Source organism: Salminus brasiliensis, chromosome 23 (genome assembly GCF_030463535.1).
Source record: "Salminus brasiliensis chromosome 23, fSalBra1.hap2, whole genome shotgun sequence".
NCBI classification, from domain to species: Eukaryota; Metazoa; Chordata; class Actinopteri; order Characiformes; family Bryconidae; genus Salminus; species Salminus brasiliensis.
Window position 1 is genome coordinate 12,133,754 of NC_132900.1, and position 14,389 is coordinate 12,148,142.

Here is a 14,389-nt window from a genome sequence, read left to right on the forward strand (position 1 = left end):
GCTCTCATTTCACAGGGTGCAAGCTACATGCTTTCAAATCATGTCAAGTAATCTCTGACCCCATTTACACCTGGGCTGCATCTTGAGTATTAGGATTATATCTGGACAAAGCCAAGCCACATAAAAATGCAAGTGTTAAACACACCCAACATGCATTTAAACCAGATACAAATCTGATCACTCAAACCACTTCAGGAGGTGGTCTGAGACCCCGTTTACACCTGGTCACTAAATGCATCTTAAGCATCAGGATTATATCTGAATAAGGCCAAGCCACATAAAAATGCAAGTGTAAACACACCCAAGACGTATTTAAACCAGATACAAATCTATTCGCTCAAACCACTTCAGGTCTGAGATGCATTTGAGCCACAAATATGTCATACCTAATATCTTAGACTAAAATCTGTTCGCTGTGTGGGACGGAATATGCAAATCCGCTTGTTATGTGGCAATTATTACTGGTGTTTCAGTTGTACTGGGAGGTGTTTCTGTTGTACTGGGAGGGGGTTTGGTTGTCAAATGTGTCTTGAAGGTGGTATGAGACGCATTTAAGCCACAAATATGTCATACCTAATACATCAGACTAAAATATAATAATAGCAGTGTAAACACATCCGTCTCTCCAAGGCAGAATTTACAACCAAAACCCCTCCCAGTACAAGAGAAACCCCTCCCAGTACAACTGAAACACCAGTAATAATTGGCACGTAACATATATCTTGCATATTCCGTCCCACACAGCGATCAGATTTTAGTCTGACTAACCAGAAGTGCGTTTAGTGTAAATGCATGTGTCTAAAATCTTATCAGGATCCAATCCAGATACTAGTCACATAAAATGACCAGGTGTAAATGGAGTCTCTTATAGACTTGGTCATTTGGTTTCTGACACTGTATGAAAGTACATAGTATGAACAGAGTTCAGGCTTCATGATGGAAACAGTTAGGGTTTATAGTCAGAGGTGGGTCATATACTGTTGTCAGTGTTTATAGGTAATGTATTAAGGCACTACTACCTACTACCTAAGTGATAGGTGATTGTAGTCCTAGCTACACCCACTGAAACTGAATCTGATTGTGTTATTATTGTGTTTTTTTTTTTTTTTAGCTATTCATCTAATAGGTGTCTAAGCCATGTAGTCTAAGCCATAGACGAACACTGGCAGTAGAAGGGGATATTCCAAAGAGCTTGGTGGTTTTAAACATACCACAAGCCTAAGCACCCCAGTTTTAGAATGGGATTGGGACACATCATCTCAGTAACCGCCAATATTTTACTGAGCTCATACATATTAATGAGTATTTATAAGTAGTATATTAGGACGCTACTACCCAACACTGGTGGCATTGTGGAATAGGGGGAGTCCTAGCTACTGGTGGGAATTAAATATGACTAAAATTGGCATAAAAAGATTTTAATGACTGATATAAGGAGGGTGGAGTTCCAAAATTCTTTATGTTGTTTGCCAGTGTTTGTTGGCCAGAGGTATGTGGACACCCCTGCTAAGTATTGTGTTCAGGTGGTTTAGCTATTGCTAATAGGAGTATAAAATCAAGGCATGCATAGGCATGCAATGTCTCCAAAGGCAAACACTGGCAGTAGAATGGGTTGTATCAAAGCTTGGTGAGTGCCAGAAACCACTACAACAGAGCAGCAAAATGATCTCTCCTCAGTCTAGATCTGTTTTCTTCTGTTACTTGGTTAGTCTAAACTGGTTGAGCCCACGGATCAAAATGAGCCTTTTAAATATATGGGCTTAATCAGCTGAGCGAGTGTACATGCATCAGGTCTCACCAGTGTTGCCAAAAATGTGCAAAAACATTTTAGAAAATATACTGAATTAAGTCATTTTCAGCATTACATGTCTGCAATCCTTGTTTAGGAATGAGCAGATGAGTTAGATGAACTCTGTTTCCTCTCAGTATCACAGTAGTTGCTGCTGGCGTGTTGTTATGAATTTATGAATCTGGCCCAGCTCATACAGTGTCAGAAACAACATCATCAAGTCTGTTTGAGATTGCGTAACTTCTTGACGTAGTTTGTAGCATGTGATGATTTGGACATACACTATATGGACAAAAGTATTGGGACACCTGCTCCCATATATTGTTACTTCCGAAATCAAGGGGATTAAAAAAGGTTAATCCGGCTTTTGTTGGAGTAAATGTATCTACTATCCTGGAAAGGCTTTCTATTAGATTTTGGAGCATTGCTGTGAGAATTGCATTGCATTCAGCATTAGTGAGGTCCGAATGTTGGATTATCACCACTCCATCTCATTCCCAACTCCCTTACCCATCCCAAAAGTATTGGATGGAGCACCATCGTTCCAAAAAACACAGTTCCACTTCTCCACAGCTCATTGCTGGAAGCTTTATACCCCTCAAGCCAATGCTTGCCAATAGGCAAAGTGCCAGTATGTTGATGTTGATCTGCTCCAGAGAGTCCTATTCTATCGGCAGTACTTCTCTGTACCTTATCTATGTCAGCAATGGGTGCAACTTAAAGTAGGTGAATGATAGTAGATTCATTAGAAGGGGTGTCCACAAACATTTTGACATATAGTGTAATTGGTGATAATTGCTTCTATGTTAGGAAAAAGCTTCCAGTGTTTGTCAGCTCCTTTAGTCTTGTAGCTCTTGTGCATTTGAGGCAAGAGGAGAATTGTACACATTTGATTTGTCCTCAGCTGTATGCTCAGTAGATAACCTCAGATGGTCAGCGTTTGAACAGCGGGCTTTTTTGCTTTGCACTTTACCTTCCCGTAACCCCGACCCATTACCTTACTTCTCTCTGTGGTCCAACTGTTCCTGTGAATCCAGGCATGCAACAGACCCGTGGGGTCAGTCTCCCTCATGCAGTCTCCTCTGCAACTCCTGCGCAGCGTGCTCGGTAGAAGAGAAACCTCCCCCCCCGCCCCCCCCCCCCCAAAAAAAATATATATATATGAGGCTCCTTAAGCCTGTGGTGTCTGTGGAGTCCATATCTGCACCTATTGATTGGAGCTGTGACTGATCTTGACCCCAAAGGCACACAAATCCTATTGACGTTTGCCATTGTGCAGCGAAAGCCATGGGAAGCTTGAGGCTAGTTGGAGAATTTGACTCAGAATCAGCTGTTCAGAGAAATTAAGGCTGGCTGGAATGGCAAGCCTCTTAAAAATATGCATCATTATTGTTTCCCTCTCTGCGTCTGCCTCCCTCCCGGCTGAGCTGATGGTAGTGTGTAGTGTTCATCTAAAACGCTTCCTGAGTGGAGTGTAAATTGATGCTGAGAAGGAATCCTCCAGTGTTCATTTTACAAGCTGAAAGCAGCTTTTTATATCTTTAGATTTCTTTTGTTTAGTTAAATTGTTAACCCAACTGCAACACTCACTGAGCACTTTATGAAGGACAACTTTACACCTACACATTCATGCAGTTATTTATTCAGTCAGTCATGGTGCAGCAATGCAGCATATACAGTCATGCAGAAACGAGCCAGCAGCTGCTGATCGCCTGGGATTTTCAGCACAACAGCCTCTAGAGTTTACTCAGAATGGTGTGACAAACACAAACCATCCAGCGAGCAGCAGTTCTGCAGATAGAAACACCTTGTTGGCGAGAAAAGTCAACTGAGAATGGCGGGGCCTGCTTGGAGCTGACAGATACTCAGATATCCACCCTGTACAATTGTAATGAGCAGAAAAGCCCAACGCTGATCCAACCATGAGGAAGATGGACTACAACATCAGAAGACTATGTCAGGTTCCACTTCTGTAAGCCAAGAACAGAAAACCGAGGCTGCAGTGGGCATAGGCTCACCAAAACTAGCCAGTTGAAGACTGTAGAAGCGTAGCCTGGTCTGATGAACCTTGATTGCTGCTGAGGAACACAGGTGATAGCGTCAGAATTTGGCACAAACGGAATGAATCCATGCACCAAACCTGCCCTCTATTAGGATGTTTTTTTGGCACACTTTGGGACTGTTTTTTTTTTAATATCCTTCATAACCTCTTTTCAAGCTGCTGCCAATGCAGCACTGATAGGCAGCCGAACAGGCTTGGTGGAAAGTCCCGGGTCCCCAGCTTCACCACATGCCTGTGCCAGGCCAGTATCACTGAAGACCCTGAGAAAGCTCTGTCAATTGAATGATTGAATGATTGACTCCGGTCGCTGATGGCAAAGCGGCAATACTTTGGGCTTGTTACTACCAACCAATGAGCGATTGAATGCCATAGACTGTTTGAGTATTGTTTATGACCATGTGTGTCCCTTCATGGCCTCAGTTTACCCATGTTCTAACAGCTACTTCCAGCATGATGATGCACCAAGTCACAAAGCAAAACTCATCTCCGGCTGGTTTCATGAACATGCCAGTGAGTTCAGTGCTCATCAGCGGCCTTCTTAGTCTCTAGATCTGAATTCAGTTGAACATCTTTGGGATGGTAGAAAGCGATTTCTCAAGAATTGCATATGGAATCCATGCCATAAGGAAGACGCTATATATGAGAACAAAGGAAGGCCCTACTTAGTATTAGCAAGTGCTCCGTGAGTGTATAAAAACTGTCCCCATTGAAATAGTTGTTTTTATGATATCACAAAACCCAAAACATCTATATATATACATATTTACAGTCATTATAAATTGTAAACCATACAAGTTTGCCTACCCATTGATGTAGAAGCCATAAGAAACATGTTCAAGTTGATGCAGGTTCCCTTTAGAAGTTATTTTGTAGAATAAATTAACACCAGCAAGATGGCAAAACACTAAAACTACCTGAAATAGCAAACTTCAAGGATTTCTGTGCCCTTAAACCCTCAGTGTCTCCTCATAGATTAGATTGTGTTAGTTTATTAGACCGACTGGTTGACCTTTTTGTTTCCTTTAATAATCTGAACTCATATTTATTTCATTTATTTTTTAATATCACTATCCCACACTGTCTGGTACCATTCTTTTATTTTTAGCAACATGCCCTTTGAAATGTAATGATATGTGCCCATTCTGCTGATTCTAACGGTCAGCTCCTCAACTGTGTCTACATAAGTATACTGTATATATAGAAATCCCACGTGTTCCTTTGCCATTATTGTTATCTCTGTCTGTTTTTCTTTCTGTTTTCTGCCGCAGTTCGCCGAGTGCCGCCTCGTTTCACCATCCTGCCCGCCAGTCACGAGATCATGCCAGGGGGCAGTGTGAATATTACCTGTGTGGCGGTGGGCTCCCCAATGCCCTACGTGAAGTGGATGCTGAACTCCGAAGACCTGACGCCCGAAGACGAGATGCCTGTGGGGCGGAACGTTCTGGAGCTGAACGGCGTTCGCGAGTCGGCCAACTACACCTGCGTGGCTATGAGCAGCCTGGGCATTATAGAAGCTGTTGCTCAGGTCATCGTTAAATGTAAGCAGGATGTTTTGCTACTGTGTGCTGTGCTTGCCATTTGGCAGTAGTAGCAGTCAGCTGCTGTTCACAAAGAGGTGGTGGTTGGCTTTGCATGTATCGGAGGAGAGATGTTAAGTCCTCACCCTTCTAGTGTCAGGAGCATTGCTAGTGAATTAAAAACATTTTAGTCCAAACCTATCATAAAACACTGTCTCCGGCAGCAGGCAGTGTATTTATAGCCATCTCATGTAACAGCTTTCTGTGAGGGAGCTTTTAGAGGCATTTAACACTTCAGACATCTGGTTCCATTCACAAGCACTGTGAACAATTCTGACTCACCATCATTCTACCGCTATGCATGACTTTGTTTACATGGTTTAATTTTTTAGAGATGACTGGATTAAGTGAAGTTTGATGTGTTTTGTAAAGTATGAAAAGTGGAAATCACCAATTTTGGTTAATTGGTTCAGTTGGAAGACACCATCTGTTGTTTATTATTTTGACAGCAGCTCTGTATATTTATATGTTCTCTGTTAAAAAAAAAACTTTCTTTGGCTTTATTTCTTTGGTGACAGCATTACCCAGAGCTCCTGGGACCCCCATCGTCACAGAGACCACCGCAACCAGTGTTACCATCACTTGGGATTCAGGTAACCCTGACCCTGTGTCCTATTACATCATCCAGTATCGTGCCAAATCACCGGACAGCAAGTTTGAGACTGTGGACGGCATCACCACCACTCGCTACAGCATCGGAGGCCTGTACCCCAACACCGAGTACGAAATACGCGTATCTGCATTCAATACTATTGGACAAGGCCCCCCCAGCAACAAAGTGGAAGCTAGGACCGGGGAGCAGGCCCCAGCCAGCCCGCCTCGCAACATCCAAGCCCAGATCATTTCGCAGAACACAGTGATCGTGAGGTGGGAGGAGCCAGAGGAGCCTAATGGCCAGATAAAGGGATATCGCGTCTATTACACCATGGACCCATCTCAGCCAATGAGCAACTGGCAGATCCATAATGTGCAGGACAGCGTGATCACCACCATCCAGAGCCTCGTGCCGTCTGAAACATACACCATTCGCGTGCTGGCCTTTACCTCTGTGGGAGATGGACCCTTCTCTGATCCTGTGCATGTGAAAGTCATGCCTGGTGGTGAGTGGCTAGAAGTACTTCTCTCTCTCTTTGAGAACCAATTTCTTGTAGGGTTTTGTGTACAGGACAAGAATTGCAATTGAAGACATGGCCTGTAAAAATCCTCCTTTAATAATATGATTGTAAAATTATGAATTTGTTGTCATCATTTGACCTGTTTGTAAACTCTCCTGTAGTGCCGGGACAGCCAGGGAAATTCCGTGTGGGCAAAGTGAGAGATACGAGCATCGAGCTGATCTGGGACGCTCCTTTCTCTAAAGAGCCCATCAAAAGCTATGAGCTTATCTACAAAGCACCCAAGTATGGCACTCAGGTGAGACCCCTGCTTATTAGTGGTAGGGAACCAACGTCTGGAATGGGCTGATAAGGCACAGAACACAATAAAGATATGGCTTCCCTAATGTTTCAAAAAGCAACTGAATTCAAACGGAGAGCAGTTGTTGGGTTGATTTGCAACCTTGATGACATATCGTTGTTGTAAACACTAGAAAATGCACAGCCACACCAGAAAACTGCAGTTATTGAGTTGTTGTGAACTGTGTGATTGAGACTGGACTGGAAAATTGATAAAAACCCACAATTTTGCTGAAGTTTGTGAGCTAACTCCAAGCTGACTTGCCAAATGGGTTGCAGAGTAGATGTTAATGATTTTGGTTGTGAAGGAAGTAGCTGAATATGCAGTTGTATTGAAGCGTACGGTCATACGGATCTACCAGCGGTGGCAAAAATCGTAGTCCACAGGAAATTCTCATTATTCTTGAACGTTCTTCTCTGCTCTATGAGCTGATGGTATGCAATTCTCTGAGGAGTGTTCTTTCAGAAATTGGTGGTGAAGGACCTGCGTTGACTTCTAGAAGCAATTCTTGCAAGGAAGCCTGTCTGTCATGTCTGTGTGTCGTCTTTCGGCTGCTGGATGAGAATTTCCTGTAAAGTGGGATTTCTGCCACTGCTGGTAGACCCATATGACCTTATGCTTTCACACACCTGCAAATTCAGCTATGTCCGTCACACCGTGGCCTTTGACATACTCAAATGCAATCCCTCCTGTTTGCCAATCAATATCATTTGCTTTGCGACCTATTTTCCATACATCCAACATGACATTCACTGTACTGTACCACCTCTTCTCAAGCTACAAATCCCGGCTATTTATAGTCTAATCATCCTTGTGCAGCACCATCCACAGGGGCCTGAGTTAGAGATCACTGGAATGAGGCCTTCTATTTGATCATTTGATCATATCTGCTCGTTCATAGTTTTTTCTAAATCAAGGGTATTAAAAAAGAGTTTATTAAAGGTTAGAAATAATCCAGTCTCTCACACCAACAGGAAAAGAAGAGCTTCGAGCCCAGGTCTTCTTACATGGTGGAAGGTCTGCGGGCAAACACAGACTACACCTTCTCCCTGGCGGCCATTTCCAGCAAGGGCATCGGAGCCTTCACCAACGAGATCACTCACCGCACTGCACAAGCCAGTATGTCCCACCAGCAGTTCTGTATTGTGTTGCCCTAATCCACTGGAATGGTCTCAGTAACTTCATCCACCCACTTCTCCGTGTCTTCCATTGATTCCGAACGGCTCTACCGTCTTCCTTCATAACCACTTTTGCAGCATGGCCAGCGGACTGGTCGTCAATATGTCTTTAAAAAAACGACTGCTTGAGGCTTCTTGCATATTGTTTATCCGCTTATGCTGGTTTTGATGGAAAGGAGATGGAGAGGTGGGTTGGTAAGGAGTATCTGGACTGTGCTATGGATTTTTCCCATTGATCGTGCAAAGCTTGTCTCTCTTTCTCTCTCTCTCTCTCTGCTTGATCACAGTGTATGTGTATGTGTGTGAGAAAGTGGAACAGGGAAAGACGTTGCCTCGCATGCCTCACTTCTCACCACACACTTTCACCCAACACTTCACAAAATGGCTGCCATCACACTGGATATGCATTTCTTACCATCTCTCCATCCATCTGTTCATTCATTCATTTATCCATTCAGGGCATTCAGAAACGTCATTCATGGATCCATTAGTCCTAACACTCAATACATGCATTGTTTCTATATGAACATTTGTGTGATGCCTTTGTGTGTGTGTGTGTGTATTGTGTATTTTACTCACATTTGGTCCAGCACAGCAGAACAAAACCAAGGAGAGATAAAAAAAAAGCCACCAACAGACTGGATGGGATTTGTGTTTGTTTACTTTTCATTTTCTACCTTTTTTCCCTCATATTTATTTTTACCCCTCCTCTCCCTACCCTGCTTTTCCTACCCTAACCCCTATATTCAACAGCACATGAGAACATTCACTGAACAGCTTGAAATCACTTGATGTTATTTCGATTTCTATGAAGGGTTCTGTCTATTGTATGCTGTCACTTCTCAGCATAAACCACCTGTATGAATAATGATGTACCACTGCTCGAGACGCTAATCTGTTGAATGTAAACGCTAGTTAGAAAACTGCATAAGAAGGCCAGTTTAACGGTAAGTGAGAATCCGTCTGGCCTCTGGAGGTCTCCAGTGAAGGACTTCACTGCTATGGAAGCATAAGCACTGGCCTTGGCATGGTGATCACACCACTCACAGTAAGCTCCTTCCCTTTATTTCCTGTCATGTTGGCAAGAAGTGGAAAGAACAGCAAGCATCGTTATTTCATTAAATACAATTTTCTTAAAGAAATTCTTTCAATTCCTGCAGTTAAATTAGTAAGATGTAAAAAAACATCATTCAGAGTGGTTTGAAGTGAAATACGCCATTGAAAAACAACATGTCCACTGAGGTGGTGATGGAAACCAGACATCCAGAACCTTCTATGGTTATAAATGATTATAAATACGCTGCCCAGCGCCTTATTAATGATAGTTTGAGGTAAGATTTTGGCCTGTACGTGCATGCCTTAGGCAGTTCTAAGGCAAAGCAGTACCCGACGAAAGCTTATTCATGTCATTTATCACTAGTTTACACTCTTCAAAAATGTGGTTCTTCAATAGATTCAAATGCTTGAATTGTTCTATAGTTCTTCAAACACCTTAAATCCTCTTGCATATGGTTCATTAAAGAACCTTTTGCAAATTTTTAATACTCTATTATAGTAATGTCCCGTTCGATTTTTTTTGCCCCCGATGTTACGCTGAGTGTCAGCTGATATCAATCTGATCTTCGTGTTTAGTTTAGTTTACTTTTATTATTTTAGTTTTCTTTATCTTATAATCCAGTCTGACTCTCCTCCCTGACCAGTCAGCTCCAAGCTCCTTTACAACACTGCAGTCAAATCACTGTGTGTGTGTGTGTGTGTGTGTGTGTGTGTGAGACTGCAGACTCTTTTATTTACCTTCTGAGAATGTCCTTACTGCTGCTGGCTGGAGAGAATGTCCATTAAAGGACTTTGAGTTAATGATGTGGTTAAAACAAAGACTCAGAACTGGTTTAGGATTAAAGTAGATGATACCCAATCCACTAAAATATGACTGGATCTGCCCTGATCCCGAACCACTGGATCGGATTGGGACATTACTTTATATTGTACCATTTTTAAAATTGCATATCGTCGCTGTTACACACCTACACACACAAAAAACATGTATCTCCGTAATGGGAGCTTTACATGACATAAATTTCAGTAAAATGTTTTATTGGTTCTTTCAATATAAAGATCTGACACAATGTAAAGATCAGCTGCCAGATTCTTGTGATGCCAGAAATAACAATGACATTGATCATTTGGATTATTTCCAATGTACCATTTCGCATTAAACCCCCTCAAACCCCTTCAAACCATGAATGTGTGAATTTTCAGAACATTTCAGTAGAATTTTTAAGTTTGGATTTTAAATTTTAAATTGAAATTCCCCTTTAAAAGATTCCTATAAATTGTAGGCTAAAAAATATCTGATGTATTTCAACATAATTGCAACGTAGCTTCACATGGTGATTCACATTCAACTTCACAACTTCAGGTGCTAATAGACTACAGCTTTACATGCCAATAGGTATCAGCTTACCATGATGATGGATCCAGTGTCATGAGCTTATAGAGTTTGGGTTCACACCAATTTGATGTGCTAATTGAACATGTGTGAAAAAACACGAATACCAAATATACTCAATATGTAGGTGTGCTGCTTCTTTCCATATTCTTGGCCTAAACTACAACTCCCAGGATACTTTGGAATGCATGCTTTATCTGGAAGACGTGCATGCGTTGCTGTTTGTGACATCTCTGCTCCAACTGATGAGTGTATGTGTTTTCTGCTGTCTTGTGTCGATGGCTTCATAAGCTCCTGATCATTTGAAAGGAAAACCAAATTTACATCATTTTCTTCTGACCAGCCAAAGCATAACCACACTTACAGACTCGCAGAGGACAGGGGCGCTCCTCTTCACTGTGTTTTCTCAGTAATGTGAACGGTGAACAAAAGCCAGATAGGTGAAAACAAGGTGGCAGCCACCTTCTGGCACTGTTGCCTATCAAACCTCATCGGATCACGTTGAAGGGCCTGGAAAAGGGACGTGGTTGTTGTTGTTGTTGCTGGGCCGTGGTCTGTCTGACGGTTTTACGCATGGTAGGGCACAGGGCTCTGAAGCTTGAACAGTGCTACTTCATCCATAGAAGAATATAGCAGGGCAAGAAAAAGCATCCCGCGTCACCCTCGCGACTTCGCAATTCACAGCTGCTCTCGCGAACCCGGCTATCTGCCACCAGGCTTTGTTTTGTGCCAGATCTTGATCACATCCTTAAGCCAGTCGAATTGAATCCGCACCACTGGCGTTTCACTCCAGCTTCCCAGACTAGAGGGAAAAAACTGGTCATGATCCAACCCTTCTGCTAAGCCTCTGTGGAGAACTACTCCAAAATAATAAGTCTCGACTCCAAGCTGCACAACACATGATGATTTATTCTCCTCCTTCGCCTAAAGGGAAATAACGCCTGGCAACTTATATGTGACACGTCTAAATATTAATATGAGAGCAAGTTCTCTGCAGTCTGCCTTAAACTAATATTCATAGATGTTCATAGGAGTGTGTATCTCATCTCGGCTGTTGGCAGAGACTTTGCAAAAATACAGTGAACAGTAGAATCTGACTATACTTCTTGCAATTACTGTCACTGGAAGCTGGAAGCCACTTCAGTGAGTGTGAGTATTTAAAGCTGCTTCTTTCCTCTTCTCTGGTATTTGGACAGGTGGCAAGATGGCAACACAAAATCAGCTCCCAGGTCATAAAGTAGAGAGGGGGAATCGGTAGAAAAAAGCTGTGATTTTTGGAGTGATTTTTCTGGACGCCGTCTTTATGTTAAAGACTAATGCCTAATAGACTAATAGGACCTAAACGTTTGTTACCAACCCCAAATTCACCCTGCTGACATTTTTCTGCCCAAATGCACTGCAACTCAGCACCCATTTTGAATTCATAAACATCACCTGCAGCTGAGGAAATTGTATTCCAACACAACCTGACTTGGACCCGACTGGTTATTTTACTGGCTGTCATTTTCACACCAGTTATTAGAGAAAGGACCGGCCTGTAGTGACTCAGAGACCGCTTGCAGCCTTTGTCCAATAACGGCGTATTTAACCCGACCCAAGTCCGACAGATATTTGAGAAATGATGTCTGAACCCCGCCGAACCTGAGGAGAATAGTCAAGTCCCGTTGGGTTGGGCCAAGTATTTCAAAGCTCTGCCAATAATATGCAGTATAATAGGATTATAAAATGGAAATGCCATTGCTCGAGAATAGGACCCTCACCTCCCATTTAAAGAAGTCATAATTATCTATTAGTCCTCTAAAAGTGTCCACGAGGAGTTCAGAATGTAGTGACCTTTTGGGGGGCGAGTTTAATTTTCAGAGACAGATCCCAATGTCCAGTCGTCGCCCCATAAATCATCTACTCTCATGGTCCCATAGGTGATCTTGGACCGCTTTCCCTTTTCAGCATATGCTGGCGGAGCTTACCGTTTTAAGAAACTGTCAGAAGCTGCTCTCGGGTCAGCACAAAAGGCCAACCTCTATTGACATTGGCCTCCACCCAAAGAGTGTTGACCTGTAACAGTGCCAGCATAACCTTACCCCTACCCCCCTCCACACTTTTCTCCGGCATTTGCGAGAACGTAAGCCAAGCGAAGCCCAATTAGTCCATGTAAGTTCCTTTGCCACTACTCGGAGATAACCGTTTTTGAAAGCAATTACATATTGTCATTATTTAATTTTACATGTCATCTCTGATAAAGCTAATTGAATTATTTTGCAGTGCTTTAATTATTGTGTTACATGGCTATGCATGCTAGCTGTGCCGCGACGGTGGCGGGGCCCGTGTGTAATTGAGCTCGGGTGGTTCATAGGAAGAGCGTTATCAGTTATATTGATTATTAGGACGGCTCGGCGCGGATTCCATTATTTTTAATAACTCCCGCGCCCCTTGTTCTTAGCCCGTCGGCTCAGCGTTTGGCCGCGCAGCTTTCACACAATTAGGCTCAATCACAAGGACCAAAGATCCAAATTAACCATGCTGTCATCCAGACTAATGCCATCTATTACTGTCATTTTATGTGGCATGGCTGCAGTGGGTTCTTTTCAGATGTTGATGTTTTAATAGTCGGGGGAGAGAGTGTGGAATTGGTGCATGTGTGTGGGCTCAGTAAAATCACTAGCGTTAAACAACTGAGCTTACTGTTGTCTAGAGACTTGGCATAAATACCAAGCATGCTTTGGAGACCTGTTTAACATGGTGTGTGTCATTGACTTTGTTGTGGAGGTTGTATGCTGAGTAAAGTGGGTTTTGCTAGAGACTGTTAGGTTCTGAACAGTATACTCTAAAAAAAAAAAGATGCAAAACCATATTAGAGGCGATGCTATAGAGGAACCATTACTGGTGTACTGAACTAATGCCCAATTTCTGTCCAGTTCCTTTGAAGAACCACTACTTGTTTCCTAAAGAAGCTTTCAATTAAAGGTTTCTGGACCAATGGCCAAAATCTGTCCAATACCATAGAGGAATCACTGCTAGTTTCCTAAAGAAGCTTTAAATTGAAGGTTTCTGGACCAATGGCCAATATCTGTCCAGTGCTATAGAAGAACTACTGCTGGTTTCCTAAAGAACCTTTCAATGGAAGGTTTATGAACCGATGGCCTATATCTGTTCAATCCCATAGCAGAACCACTACTGGTTTCCTGAGGAACCTTCAATGGGAGGTTTGTGGACCGACTCCTAACATCTGTCCTGTGTCATAAAAGATCCATTACTGGTTTCCTAAAGAAACTTTTAATGGAAGCTTTCTGGACCAATATCCAATGTCTGTCATACAGAGGTTCAGATTGGTTCCTCTAAATTGAGAAATACATAGAAAACATAGCACATCATGCTTAATATTAAACCACAAAAACAAGAAGTGAGATCATGACATTTTTATACGTTTTATTGCCTAATAAAATGTTACGTTGCCTGTCACTGAAATTTGTGGGCTAATCTCCATTTGCTCTAAATATTTTAGCAACAGTACCTCAATAGTGAGAAATGTGATGATGATAAAGCATCTCGTAACTCCCCAGAATGATCTTACGTAAAATCAGAAAGTGAGGAGGACATGTCCATCCTGTGTCCACCCTGAAAAAGCATTAGCATACTGGATTAGCATTACAGAGTAACATCTTACTGCTCTCGGTTTGTTGTATTAGTGTATCAGAACATCTATCTGATGTCAGTATATTTTGGTGATACATTTTTCTTGCCGATACCAATATGACCCCATTCTTAAGGTTTTAGGACTTTTACATAATTTAGATTCGGTTCATTCATTCATCTTCTTATTCGCTTCTACCCACTCAGTGTTGTGGAGGGTCTGGATCCTACGACTTATAGGTTCTATAC

The 14,389-nt window shown here is 42.4% G+C and overlaps 1 protein-coding gene across 1 annotated transcript in view; it reads left to right on the forward strand.

Annotated features, from left to right (window-relative positions):
• The window catches only part of LOC140545532 (receptor-type tyrosine-protein phosphatase S-like), a 187,556-nt gene that overhangs the window by 114,753 nt on the left and 58,414 nt on the right, over positions 1–14,389 (forward strand). Inside the window, exons 8-11 of the mRNA XM_072668328.1 lie at positions 5,120–5,389; positions 5,947–6,528; positions 6,705–6,841; positions 7,858–8,002. Coding sequence (XP_072524429.1) covers positions 5,120–5,389; positions 5,947–6,528; positions 6,705–6,841; positions 7,858–8,002 — 1,134 coding nt within the window. The remainder of the gene's footprint in view (positions 1–5,119; positions 5,390–5,946; positions 6,529–6,704; positions 6,842–7,857; positions 8,003–14,389) is intronic.